The sequence below is a fragment of the Brassica rapa genome, chromosome A03, assembly GCF_000309985.2.
Source record: "Brassica rapa cultivar Chiifu-401-42 chromosome A03, CAAS_Brap_v3.01, whole genome shotgun sequence".
In the NCBI taxonomy this organism is placed as follows: domain Eukaryota; kingdom Viridiplantae; phylum Streptophyta; class Magnoliopsida; order Brassicales; family Brassicaceae; genus Brassica; species Brassica rapa.
This window is the reverse complement of record NC_024797.2, coordinates 29,686,418-29,699,213: the sequence shown is the minus strand read 5'-3', so window position 1 is coordinate 29,699,213 and position 12,796 is coordinate 29,686,418. Positions and strand designations below refer to the sequence as shown.

General features: G+C 40.5%; 1 protein-coding gene and 1 non-coding gene across 2 annotated transcripts; both read right to left on the bottom strand.

Annotated features, from left to right (window-relative positions):
* Window positions 1-190: 190 nt before the first annotated feature.
* On the bottom strand, window positions 191-3,877 carry LOC103862051 (protein CHROMOSOME TRANSMISSION FIDELITY 7). Its single transcript, XM_009139760.3, has 6 exons — window positions 3,216-3,877; window positions 2,828-3,065; window positions 2,650-2,748; window positions 2,508-2,576; window positions 1,968-2,296; window positions 191-1,888 (listed from the first exon to the last, which is right to left on the bottom strand). Exons 1-6 carry the CDS (start codon window positions 3,383-3,385, stop codon window positions 1,744-1,746), a joined length of 1,050 nt encoding a protein of 349 aa, XP_009138008.1. The 5' UTR covers window positions 3,386-3,877; the 3' UTR covers window positions 191-1,743.
* A 4,274-nt stretch (window positions 3,878-8,151) lies between these two features.
* On the bottom strand, window positions 8,152-8,258 carry LOC117133129. The gene has a single exon (XR_004456970.1). It is a non-coding gene; the product is annotated as a small nucleolar RNA R71 (small nucleolar RNA).
* Between the last annotated feature and the right edge of the window lie 4,538 nt (window positions 8,259-12,796).

Genomic DNA, 12,796 nt, shown 5'->3' with positions numbered 1-12,796 from the left:
ATCGTACGTAGATAGATTTCTAAAGATACTAATTGTACTTACCCTACACTCTGAAACAGAAAACTGACTATAACAGAGGGGTAATCTCGACAATTACATTGCCCCACTTCACTAACCTTTTTGCATTTTTCACTGTTTTGGTTAGTTCATTAATTCCACTCTTTTTTTGTCATCTGATAGATTAAAATTAGATCAAACAACATTTTACACAAAGCCGGAAGAGCCATTGCCTACTCTTCCGGAGCCAAGAGCCAGCGAGGTAACATGTACCACCCAGAGCCATAAGCTGAACATAACATAAACTCTTAAAACTAAACAAAGAAGAAAAAAGATGTCTGAGGCAGGATAGAAAGGAACTTCAGGAAAGGAGTGCTCAACCTTGCACTCAAAGACGATCATACCTAATGAGAGCTCATCAACAATTAACACAATTTGAGAAGAGCATAGAGATAGGCTGGAAGCACACGAACATCACCAACACATAAACAGAATTTAAAGAGGTTAGAATCCTTAACCGTCGTTGTAAACACCCTTCAATCCCAACTAAGTCTATCCATTGGACCTTGAGAGGGTTCTCCACGCGCCTCATACGCACCATCACCCCACGGCAAAGCCTACAAAGGCTTCCCACGTCTTATTCATACAACCGGTAGCTGAATAAAAACCACTCCAAATCCAAGACTATCATGATCAAATTGGCGGCGATCGACCAACAAAGAAGCATTAGCACTGAGATACACTTATCTCCTTCGGTTCCTCTCAAAACCAAAGTTGAGCACGCAAAAAGCTTTGACCGTCGTCAAATATCAACAAGCACCGGAGTTGACTCCAATGAACAGAGGCAGTACTCCCAAGCCCAAGTAAGACGCCAAACCACTTCCGCAGCTAGACATCACGCACCCTTCCACTAAGTCCTCTACAGCTTGTCCCAAAGAACAAACAGAGGGAAGAACCTATTTCCAAACCTCACGCCGACATCGAAACAACCGGAGACAAGAACATGAGGAGCCAGAGAGAAGATCAACCAACCAACGAGACGTACCACCATCGAACCAGACTCAAACCCCCTCGAATCTGACAGATTCTCTAATCTCCACTGGCGGAGAGAACACGCCTTTGACAGAGAATCCCACCTCATCGAGAAACGCACCAGCACCCAACCACCGCTCGACCCCCAAAACGCCATCGCCGTCGAACAAAAACTTCATCACTAACCACCACAAGCAAAGCTAAAGAGACTACACAGGGACTAGTACTAGATAGGAGAGCTCGAGGAGGTCCTCTCACAGCACGGCGAGGAGCGCCGGCCAGAGAAGACCTCATATCCGAAAGAAGAGATTGAGGCGGCGCTTGAGTCGTAGAGAGAGTTTTAGGTCTTTTTTTTTTACTAATTCCACTCTTTTCCTTTGTTTTTGAGCAAATTATCCCCTATTTTAAAGACATTTTGAAGTAAAAGAATTGTTAGCTCGCTTTCAGTGTAGAAGAACTTAAAGTTATATTTAGAGTTATATTTAATCCGATTACTTCTAAAACCTTTCTAAAGACACTTTTGAGTTTATCTATAATTTAAACTGTTAACTTAATTTTTAAAGAATTAGAATTTAGTTATAGAAAAAGTGAGTTTTACTCATTTGAAATGACTTCTCTATTTGTATTTGTTGTAGATTGAGTTTGATTTAATACAATCATTTTCATTATAAAAATGTGACATGACATCCCATAAAAATGCAAAGCTATATTGTTTTAATTTAGCCTTTCTACTTGAGCTTTGTAAACTAAGAATGAGCGAGTTCCAAAATAATTTGATCCAAAAGCGCTTCCCAACGAGCTTGGTTCTGAAAACGCCAACTGAGACTTCTCCAAAACGCACCCACTGCTTAAACTTTCCCTGCATTTTACATACACATCAAAAAATGAGAATGGTTTCAGGTGGTTGGTTGGTTGGTTGCTAAGAAGATTCATTTTACCTCGCTGTATCGAGTAACCGTGTAGCTAAGCCTTTTCTTCTGTTAGAAGGCGAGACCCATATTGCTCTGATTCCACAAACAGCCGGTTTAGCTTCCTCTTCACATACAATGGCTCCATTATCCAATCTATCATCTGATCCCTGACATCTTTTTGATACTTGTCTTTGCAACACAACGTTTCCAAACTTAATGGAGGTTGAAGGCGAAGAAGAGCTCTCTTTCTTTAACCGTTTTTCATCCTCAGGAGGAGCTTTGATCTTAAATGCTTCCTTAATTGGCTCCGCAACTAAACATCCACTAATCCTCTGAGATGAGACAGACAGATAGACCTGCCACATAACAAGGTAGCTCTTTGAAACCGCTGTGGAAGTAAAGAAACTATTCAAAACATCTTGGTTAATTGGCTAATAACTAAAGCAAGTATTCCAACAGGTTACTATCAGATCGCAGTTGGCTCAATTTGGTAGACATTAGGTACTAAATAATCATGTATGAGTTTATCAAAAAAAAAAACAAATGTTTGTTAGGACTCATACATACCTTACAATGTTTGTGAAGAATCCAACCCTCACCCAACTCAACCTCCATCATTTTCACAACCTCTTGCACCTACAAGTGCAAACAATAACCTATTAGATCCTCTAACCAGTACAGGAAACAGCATTGTGAAAGGAAAACGAACCTTGTTTCTGTGTGCAGGAGAATCATTTTCCAATAAAACCATAACAATACGGTTCTTGTTGAAAGAAGGCGATGCGAACACTCTCTCGTTCTGCCAGCCCTGAGAACAATCCAACACTTAATCAAGGAAACAATATATCTTCAGCACATATATATAATAAGGTCACAGTCATCCTAACCTTAAAGGGGATACCATACATATAGTCCTTGTGAAAGCTTTGATGGTTCTTCTCATCTAACTCATCCCCAGGAGCATACGTAGCTCCACACTCTGCGCAGTGTCTGAGAAGAAAATCAGATTGGCCCAACTCTAAGTGGAACTGTGTATAACTCCGCTTCTTGCTGAGATTCTTGGATCCAAATGAAGATCCTTTCCTCAGTGGTGGATTCCCCATACATCCCTTTAGCACTTCACTTCTGTAATAACCAAAGCATAAACCAATCAAAGTTTCTAAAAATTAAGAAAAATCAAAACTTTACACACAAGATAGAAAACCCAGATGATGATTCATATACCACATATCAAAGATCGATTCTTTCATTAGCCTAAGGAGATGATTCATATACCTATCCACTGTGGCGGATCGTCGCTCGTAGGTATTGACGATGACGTTTCGACTTTTCTCCCACGCGGCTAAACCATCGTCTGCGTCTGGTGTTGTTGCTGAGACGTCGTCGGCGATGGGAGACGGAGAGGAAGCAGAGGGCTTGAAAAAAGAGTTGATCTTTGCTTGCATAGCTTACAGGATCGGAATTGTTCTTAGGGTTTTCCTCTTCTTCTCCGATTTTGGCGCCACCGGAATTTTATTTTCCCGCCGCGGGAAATAACATTATCAAATCAACTAATTGAATTAAGAGGAGATTAAACATATAAACCAGAATATTGGTTTTGGACAATCCTGATGCTGGAGAATCTTTAGCATGCGGTCCATCACGGCGCCATCTTAGTCAGGCCCATTGTATTAATTCAAGAAACTGTAATCCCAAAATCATACAAACTATATATTCTAATCATTTTCAAAAATTAAAGAAACTCGGGTACCAAAAAATCATGCAAACTAATACATATGTAAGAAAAAAATTTCAAAACTAAAAAGGGCCCCGAATATAATAATAGTGTGAGACGAAAAGGATATGTGTGAATTTGTTGGTGTTTTTGCAAAATTGACCAACAACTTAAAGTCAAACACAAAATTAACCTCCTTTTTTTTTGAAAATTAGTTTTGCCCTATTCACCCCACAAGTTCATATAATTTACGAAAATACCATCAATTTTTTTATTTTTTTTCGAAAATGACATTTTTACTCTCTCACCTTCATCATCTTCAAGTAATTACAAGATTGCCATTGTCATCAATACCACAACCACCATGAACAACCAATTTGAAGCTCTTAATGCTCCCAAAATCGATTTACCCTTCTTCTTTTTTCCATTCTTGTGAACCAAACACAACATATCTCTCACTTTCTCTCCACAATGAGCTAAAAAACCCAAGATTTTGATTCTAAAATTTTTATGGTTCTGTGTGCTTGGAGAAGCTAACGATTCTGGGTGGGCGACTTTCGTTTGTGATTCTGTGTGCTTGGAGAAGCCTTATGTATGCTAAGGAACTTATCTCACCAATTTAAGGTATGACATCGAGTTTTTTTCCAGATCTGTTCGTCAGACAACTTACTTGGAAAGTCGTCTGGCTGTAGACGACTTACCTGGAAGTCGTCTGGTCAACGCAGAGGTTATTTTTGCAATTGACTTTGAAATCTGTAACCTGAGACGACTGAAAGTTAAGTCGTCTACTATTGTTTGGTTTCAAAAAAATTTCCAAAGAACCTAGACGGCGTACATTTCAGTCGTCATAGGTTAGTTTTGCATTTGACTGGATAATTTCAGAAGTTTGACTTCCCAGACGACTTACATTTCAGTCGTCTGGCGAAAATTAAAATAATAATATTTTTTTAAAAGTAAACGACTTTCAATTAAGTAGTCATAGGTTAGTTTTGCAATTGAAAAAAAAAAATTCAAGATTTAATTATACACAGACGACTTATAATTCAGTCTTCCACCAGACGACTTACTTGTAAGTCGTCTAGGATTTTTTTCCGAGATTCTGGTCAAACCTCGTAAATCCTGGACGACTTACATTTCAGTCGTCTCGTGGACGACTGAATTATAAGTCGTCTGTATATAATTAAATCTTGAAGTTTTTTTTTTCAATTGCAAAACTAACCTATGACGACTTAACTGTAAATCGTCTACTTTTAAAAAAAATATTATTATTTTAATTTTCACTAGACGAGTGAAATGTAAGTCGTCCAGAAAAGTCAAACTTCTGAAATAATCCAGTCAAATGCAAAACTAACCTATGACGACTGAAATGTAAGTCGTCTAGCTTCTTTGGAGTTTTTTTTTTAACCAAACAATAGTAGACGACTTAACTTTCAGTCGTCCGAAATAACAGATTTCAAAGTCAATTGCAAAAATAACCTCTGTGTTGACCAGACGACGTATAGTTCAGTCGTCTAGACAACTTAGATTGAAGTCGTCCGCGTCTTCTCTGCTAGTTTTTAAGTCTTCTACGTTAGTTTTTGAATAACTTGTATTTTTAAGAGTGATAAGTAACTTCAAGATATGTAAAACTCATATTTACAAAATATGTTCTCTCCCTTAGTTTTACTAAATTTGACTAAGTTTTTCAACGCAAACTTATAAAAAGTATGATATGCTTTGACTAGTTACTATTGTTTGTTTCCATCTCTTAAGTATTATTGTTATAGACAATAATGATGACTATTGTTATGAGTTGGAAGAAGGGTTAAAATGCTTCTTAAAATGTTGTATCAATATGAAGCTACCAACATTCTTGTTTATTAAGATGAGAAAAAGGCCATTGGAGTTTATTATTGCATATGAGAGATCCAAAGATAAGAAAAAAGCAACTGAAGTCTATTATTTCATTGATTTGTAAATGTGTAAACACATTGTTAGCACATTTAATACATCTTGGAAAACATTATTATTGATTTTACAAAAAATTCACAACTAAAAGAGTAGACATGCAATTCACAAAACAAATCACAAAAAAAACTATTATAGATCATTCATCTACAAAGACAAGCTTGGATTCCACTTGATATGGAAGAAAACTTTGTTAGAAGACTTCCAGTAAGTCCAGACGACTTTTAAGAAGTCCAGACGACTTCCAGGAAGTTCAGACGACTTTGTCAGAAGACTTTAGGAAGTTCAGACGACTTCCAGACGACTTTACAGGAAGTCCAGTGATATCTTGCATATTTGCATTGTTTTATCCATTCATCCATGAGCATTTTCATCATATAGATTAGGATTCAGACATGTTTAGGTTGCATTTTGCATACATGAGTCTCTATTAGGTACTGGAATACCACATGAGGCTATTTGGAGCTCAAAAGAGGTGAAAAGGTGACAATTGGACGAACCGAGCATGGGAGCGACCTCCCGGAGCGACATCACGAAGTCGCTGTGTCCCACTTCTCAGAGCGACCTTCCTAAAGCGACGCCATGAAGTCGCTCGCGTTCTCATTACTCTGAACAGTCTTAGATGACCCTGGAGCGACCTCTCAGAGCGACCTACCAAGGTCGTTCCCGATCCAGAGCGACCCGTTGGAGCGACTGCACAAAGTCGCTCGCGTTTTCACGTCCGGAGACACACAACTCGCTCTCGGAGCGACCTCTCGCAGCGACCCAGCGAGGTCGCTCCCGAAGGTTGGAGCGACCTGTCCAGAGCGACAGAGAGAAGTCGCTCGCCATCTTGGTTCCCGGAGACAAGAAATCGCTCTCGGAGCGACCTCTCGCAGCGACCCAGCGAGGTCGCTCCCGAAGCTTAGAGCGACTTGTCGGAGCAACGAGCCGAGGTCGCTCCGCGCCTATTATCTGCTCGATTTCTATTTTACTTAAGGGCCTTTTGGTCATTTCATTATGCACGTTTTACATTTCTAAAACCTATGTTTTAAACATCTTTTGTAGCCACCAGAGGCAGATTATCTTTTATCTTTTGATCTATTGAGAAATACACAAGAACTCTCTTGAGAAGTTCATCTCTTGGATTTTGATTGTTATGTTCTTGTGTTATTGTTGATTTTTTATCTATTTCTCTACATGATTAATCTGAAATCCAATATGGGTTTAAGAGGAATCATGGAGATTAGTGAGTAATCACCTTTGGAATTCATGGGTTAGGGAGATTAAGGGTGATTAGGTTAGAGATAGGATGTTTTAGTGTAGATCATTCATATTTCCTTGCTAGTAGAGTAATCATAATGCATCTTCTGAGTTGGCCACTCAGTTGTTGATCCTTAGGCATTTTCACCCGAAAGGATGTTCGATGAAATGCCCGAGACAACTCTCCTAGGCTTTTAGTATACTTTGCCAAAGACATTTGTTGTTAAAGATGCTAAGATAGCTAATAGACTTGTTAGTAATGATTGCTTTCATATTATTCAACCAAAGACATTTGATGTTTGAGATATGTTAGCAAATGAGCATTCATCTAGACATAGAGCTTGCTTAGAATTGTGTCTAGGCTTAAGGTTGATAGTTTGATTGATCATTTGCCATCCTTAGTTCGATACTTGATCACCCAAGGTCTAATCCCTATGCCCATGAGTTCTCTTTTCCCTTAGTCAAGAAAGTGTCAATCTGTTATTGCTTTTTAGTTTTAGTCATAGCTTTAAACCCATCTAAATCATTGGTTGCACTTAGATTAAGTGAGTACTTGCATTCTCAGTGCTTTGATATCCCTCAGAACTGGTTCGACAATCATTTATACTACAACATTTGTCTTAGGAGCCTTGAAAACTCCTAACATCAAATTGGCGCCGTTGCCAAATTCTGAGTAGATTTGAACATTGAGATTTAGTCACTTGCTTGAGACTAAGTCATTTTTATTTTCTTTTGTTACTGATTCTCTTTCTTCACCTCCCTTTAATCTACAGGTGTATGAACTTGAGGAGCAGGGGTCCATCAAACCTAGTTCCAATAGCTGCAGACATCAGAGCTTTAGAGAGAGAGTGTGCTAGAAATAGAAGAGAAGAAGAGCAACAGGCTCACTTGCAGAGATTGAGTACTGATATGGGAGACATACCTCAAAACCAACAGCGAGCAGCTCGACCCATTGGCACTTACGACCGCCCCAACATTCATGGTCATAGATTGGGAATCCGAGCACCCGCTGTGGCAGCCAACAACTTTGAGATCAAATCAGGACTCCTCAACGTGATCGAGAACAACAAGTATCATGGCTTGGCTCTAGAGGATCCATTTGATCACTTGGACAGGTTCGACAGCTACTGTGGGTTGTCAAAAACCAATGGTGTGTCCGAAGATGCCTTAAAGCTCAAGCTATTCCCTTTCTCTTTGGGGGATAAGGCACGTCAGTGGGAGAAGTCTCTACCCAGTGACTCCATCACTACTTGGGATGACTGCAAGAAAGCATTCTTGGAGAAGTTCTTCTCTACTTCAAGAACTGCTAAGCTGAGAAACGAGATTTTCAGCTTTCAACAGAACAACTTGGAAGGCTTCAGTGAAGCCTGGGAGAGATTCAAGGGCTACCAAGCTCAATGCCCACACCATGGCTTTTCTAAGGAGAGCTTGCTGAGCACATTCTACCGTGGTGCTCTTCCTAAGTACAGAGCCAGACTGGATACAGCTAGCAATGGGTTCTTCTTGGGGAGAACTGAGGAGGATGCAGAGGAGCTGGTTGACAACATGGTTAAGAGCGATGCAGTCTACAGTGGAGACCACGACAGAAGCAGTAGAACTGAGGATAAGCAAACGAGGAAGGAGTTGAAAGCTCTACAGGATAAGATAGACATCCTCCTTGCTGATAAAGCTACCCAAGAGCAGCTGCACTTTGTCGGCAACCCAAGCCAAGAGACACCAGCTATTGTCCATGAAGTTGAGGGTTTGGAAGGTCAGGAAGAGCTGTGTTTCATCAACAACAATGGTAGCTGGTACAAGAAAGAACCCAACTTTCAGTACAACAACTACCAACAGAAGTCCTATTCCAACAACCAGCAGAGTGGTTATCAGCCTCGGAACAATCAGCAAGGCAGCTATCAACCTCAGCAGAACCCTCCTCCTGGTTTCAACAACAAGGGCAACCATTCTTCCCAACAACAATCTAATCCCTCTACCTCCACTCCTCAAGTCAGCAGCACTGATGCTCTACTGAAACAAATCCTGGAGTCTCAAACAAGAAGTGAGAAGCAAGTTGGTTATGAGTTGAAGAACCTTCATTCCAAGATTGATGGGAGCTACAATGACCTCAACAACAAATTCTCACACCTTGCTTCTACAGTCAGGAATTTAGAGAATCAATTTGCTTCCATGAACACTCACCAGAATCGCCAGCAAGGATCTCTACCTGGAAAGTCTGACCAAAATCCCAAGGAGGCCAAAGCTATCACCCTTAGGAGTGGTAAGCAGTTACCTCCTAAAACCCTCACCAAGGATGCTGAGAAACTAGGTGAGGGGGTTGCCATCAACATAGATGATGAAGTGGTGATTGTTGATGAGAAGATCAATGACGAGATCTTGGAGAAGATAGTGGAAGCCAAAGGTAAAGGAAAGGTTGGAGAGGAGAAGAAGACAGTAAAGGATGGTGAAGTTGTTACTCCAGCAAGTGAAAGTTATTTTGTTCCTCCTCCCTATGAACCCAAACTTCCATTCCCTGGTAGATTCAAGAAGCAGCTGCTAGAGAAATACAAAGCTCTGTTTGAGAAGCAAATGAGTGAAGCTCAGGTTGCAATGCCCATCATCGATGCTTTCATGTTGATTCCTCAATACAACAATTTCCTGAAAGATGTTGTAGCTGCAAAGAAGAAGGAGATGGAAGGCATGATGATTCTTACCCATGAGTGCAATGCCATCATCCAGAGGCTTGATGTTCCAGAGAAATTAGAGGATCCAGGAAGCTTCACAATACCTTGTGCTCTTGGACCTATGGTATTTGAGAAAAGTCTATGCGATTTGGGAGCTAGTGTCAGCTTGATGCCTTTGTCTGTTGCAAAGAAGCTTGGATTCACTCAGTACAAGAAGTGTAGACTCTCTCTGGTGTTAGCTGATCGTTCAGTGAAGTATCCTGTGGGCATCTTAGAGGACCTCCCTGTGAAGATTGGAAGGTATGAGATACCTACAGATTTTGTGGTGCTTGAGATGGGTGAGGAGGCTCAAGATCCATTGATTCTAGGAAGGCCATTTTTAGCTACAGCAGGAGCTATTGTTAATGTGAAGGAGGGCACGATTGATCTCCATTTGGGTAAAGAGAACATCCTCCACTTTGACATCAAGAGGAAAATGAGGCAACCAACTGTGTTCGGGCAAGCCTTCTACATTGAAGAGATGGGCACTCCTGCTGATGAGCACCTTGAAGAGTTACCACCTGAGGACGACGAGGAGGGAGCATCTCCCTCTACTCATTCCCTATAGAAGGTAACCCACCACACTCCCTTGTATATACCATTTCATTTTTGCATATTAGTCTTCTTTTCGGTATCTCTCTCTCTACTTGACGACACAGAGACTGTGTCACTCAAGTTTGGGGGAGGTACCAAGTATTTGATCATGTTTGCTTTGATGTTGTTTCATTGAGTCATGCATGGCATACCTATTTGCATAGATAAAAAAAAAAATCAATCATTTAGTTTGCATCATTTGCATTTTTAGGAGAGTCTAGAGCATATAGGTTGCATTCACTTGCATTGGGAGCAATGATTTTGAATGCCTTGTAAAGAACACTACGTTGCACTTGACTAGCTTTTGCACCTCTCAAAAAGACTTGTATGTTTCGAGCCTTGAAAACTCTTCCTGAAACTTGTTGATTGCTGAAACTCAGTCTTTGAAGCCAACTACAACCTTATTTGAACTGAACGAACTTAATGCTTCTTGCTCATGGTCCCTTGTGTACTGAGTCATGGTTATACACACTTGAGTTGTCACATCTTTTATACCAATCTTTTTTGACAAACTCTAGTGGTAGACCACTCCCAAAACCTTTTCCTCCTTTTAAGCTTTCATTGTTTGATGAGTGAGGCCTTTTTCGGAAAGTCTTACATGTGCATAATGTTGAGAGTATCGGGAACGATAATGCTTGATCTTCATTCTTGCTAGATTGGACACTCTATTGTCTAGCTATAGGTGGGGGGTGAGTGTTGTGATTATGATTTGGGAGAAATGAAAAAGGAAAAGAATAGACTCTTTGTGCTTAAGTGAATTGTTTTATTGGGACCAGTATAGAAGCCTCTAGCTCAAGTTTTGAAAAGTCTTGGCCCCCAGCCTAAAAAAAAAAAAAAAGGAAAAAGAAAAACGAAAAGAAAAAGAGAAAAGAAAAAAAAAGAAAAAGAAAAGAAAAAGGGGGGCTAGCAAAGTTGTTAGGAGCTAAGAAATGTTTTGAGGTTGTGAAAAATCCCTTGTAGATTTCAAAGAGAAGTAGTTAAAGTTCTTAGGATCTTTTGGTGAGAGATGTGAGTTGGGTTTGACATTTGGGAATGATTGTGTAATTGTATGTTTGGGAAAAGGGTAGAACAATGGAGATTGAGCATTGTATGCATGAGTTGGTCCCTTTCTTAGATATATTATGTGCAATGTCAAGGCTACTTGTTTTGAGAGTAAACCACCTTAAAGATCATATGTTTTGAACCTCTTGAATCACTTGAATAAAAGCCTTCCCTTACCCAACCAAATGACTTGGACCAACTGACCATTTGCAAGAATTCACCTGATGTTTTGTGCTTAATGAATGTGAGAGTTGGTTGATTTGAATGTGTGGATGCTTGATGATGAGTGTAAGAAAAAAAGAGTTAAGATAGGCCTAGAGAAGCTAGAGTGTAATAAGAGAGTGTGCTAGTTGTGTTTCTTTTGGCTATGTGCTCCCTCCTTCAACCTCTCTCCCTATGAGTTCTAGAAAGTTCACTTGTGGACAAGTAAAAGAACAAGTTTGGGGGAGTTGATATCTTGCATATTTGCATTGTTTTATCCATTCATCCATGAGCATTTTCATCATATAGATTAGGATTCAGACATGTTTAGGTTGCATTTTGCATACATGAGTCTCTATTAGGTACTGGAATACCACATGAGGCTATTTGGAGCTCAAAAGAGGTGAAAAGGTGACAATTGGACGAACCGAGCATGGGAGCGACATCACGAAGTCGCTGTGTCCCACTTCTCAGAGCGACCTTCCTAAAGCGACGCCATGAAGTCGCTCGCGTTCTCATTACTCTGAACAGTCTTAGATGACCCTGGAGCGACCTCTCAGAGCGACCTACCAAGGTCGCTCCCGATCCAGAGCGACCCGTTGGAGCGACTGCACAAAGTCGCTCGCGTTTTCACGTCCGGAGACACACAACTCGCTCTCGGAGCGACCTCTCGCAGCGACCCAGCGAGGTCGCTCCCGAAGGTTGGAGCGACCTGTCCAGAGCGACAGAGAGAAGTCGCTCGCCATCTTGGTTCCCGGAGACAAGAAATCGCTCTCGGAGCGACCTCTCGCAGCGACCCAGCGAGGTCGCTCCCGAAGCTTAGAGCGACTTGTCGGAGCGACGAGCCGAGGTCGCTCCGCGCCTATTATCTGCTCGATTTCTATTTTACTTAAGGGCCTTTTGGTCATTTCATTATGCACGTTTTACATTTCTAAAACCTATGTTTTAAACATCTTTTGTAGCCACCAGAGGCAGATTATCTTTTATCTTTTGATCTATTGAGAAATACACAAGAACTCTCTTGAGAAGTTCATCTCTTGGATTTTGATTGTTATGTTCTTGTGTTATTGTTGATTTCTTATCTATTTCTCTACATGATTAATCTGAAATCCAATATGGGTTTAAGAGGAATCATGGAGATTAGTGAGTAATCACCTTTGGAATTCATGGGTTAGGGAGATTAAGGGTGATTAGGTTAGAGATAGGATGTTTTAGTGTAGATCATTCATATTTCCTTGCTAGTAGAGTAATCATAATGCATCTTCTGAGTTGGCCACTCAGTTGTTGATCCTTAGGCATTTCTCACCCGAAAGGTGTTCGATGAAATGCCCGAGACAACTCTCCTAGGCTTTTAGTATACTTTGCCAAAGACATTTGTTGTTAAAGATGCTAAGATAGCTAATAGACTTGTTAGTAAT

What these genes read in the sequence shown, in the direction of transcription:
- LOC103862051 (XM_009139760.3), bottom strand. Translation starts at nt 3,385, where the DNA reads ATGCAAGCAAAGATCAACTCTTTTTTCAAGCCCTCTGCTTCCTCTCCG. An exon ending in CGATCCGCCACAGTGGATAG is followed by an intron (nt 3,066 to 3,215) that starts GTATATGAATCA and finishes TGGTTATTACAG; the next exon opens with AAGTGAAGTGCTAAAGGGAT. An exon ending in CGGTTACTCGATACAGCGAG is followed by an intron (nt 1,889 to 1,967) that starts GTAAAATGAATC and finishes TGTAAAATGCAG; the next exon opens with GGAAAGTTTAAGCAGTGGGT.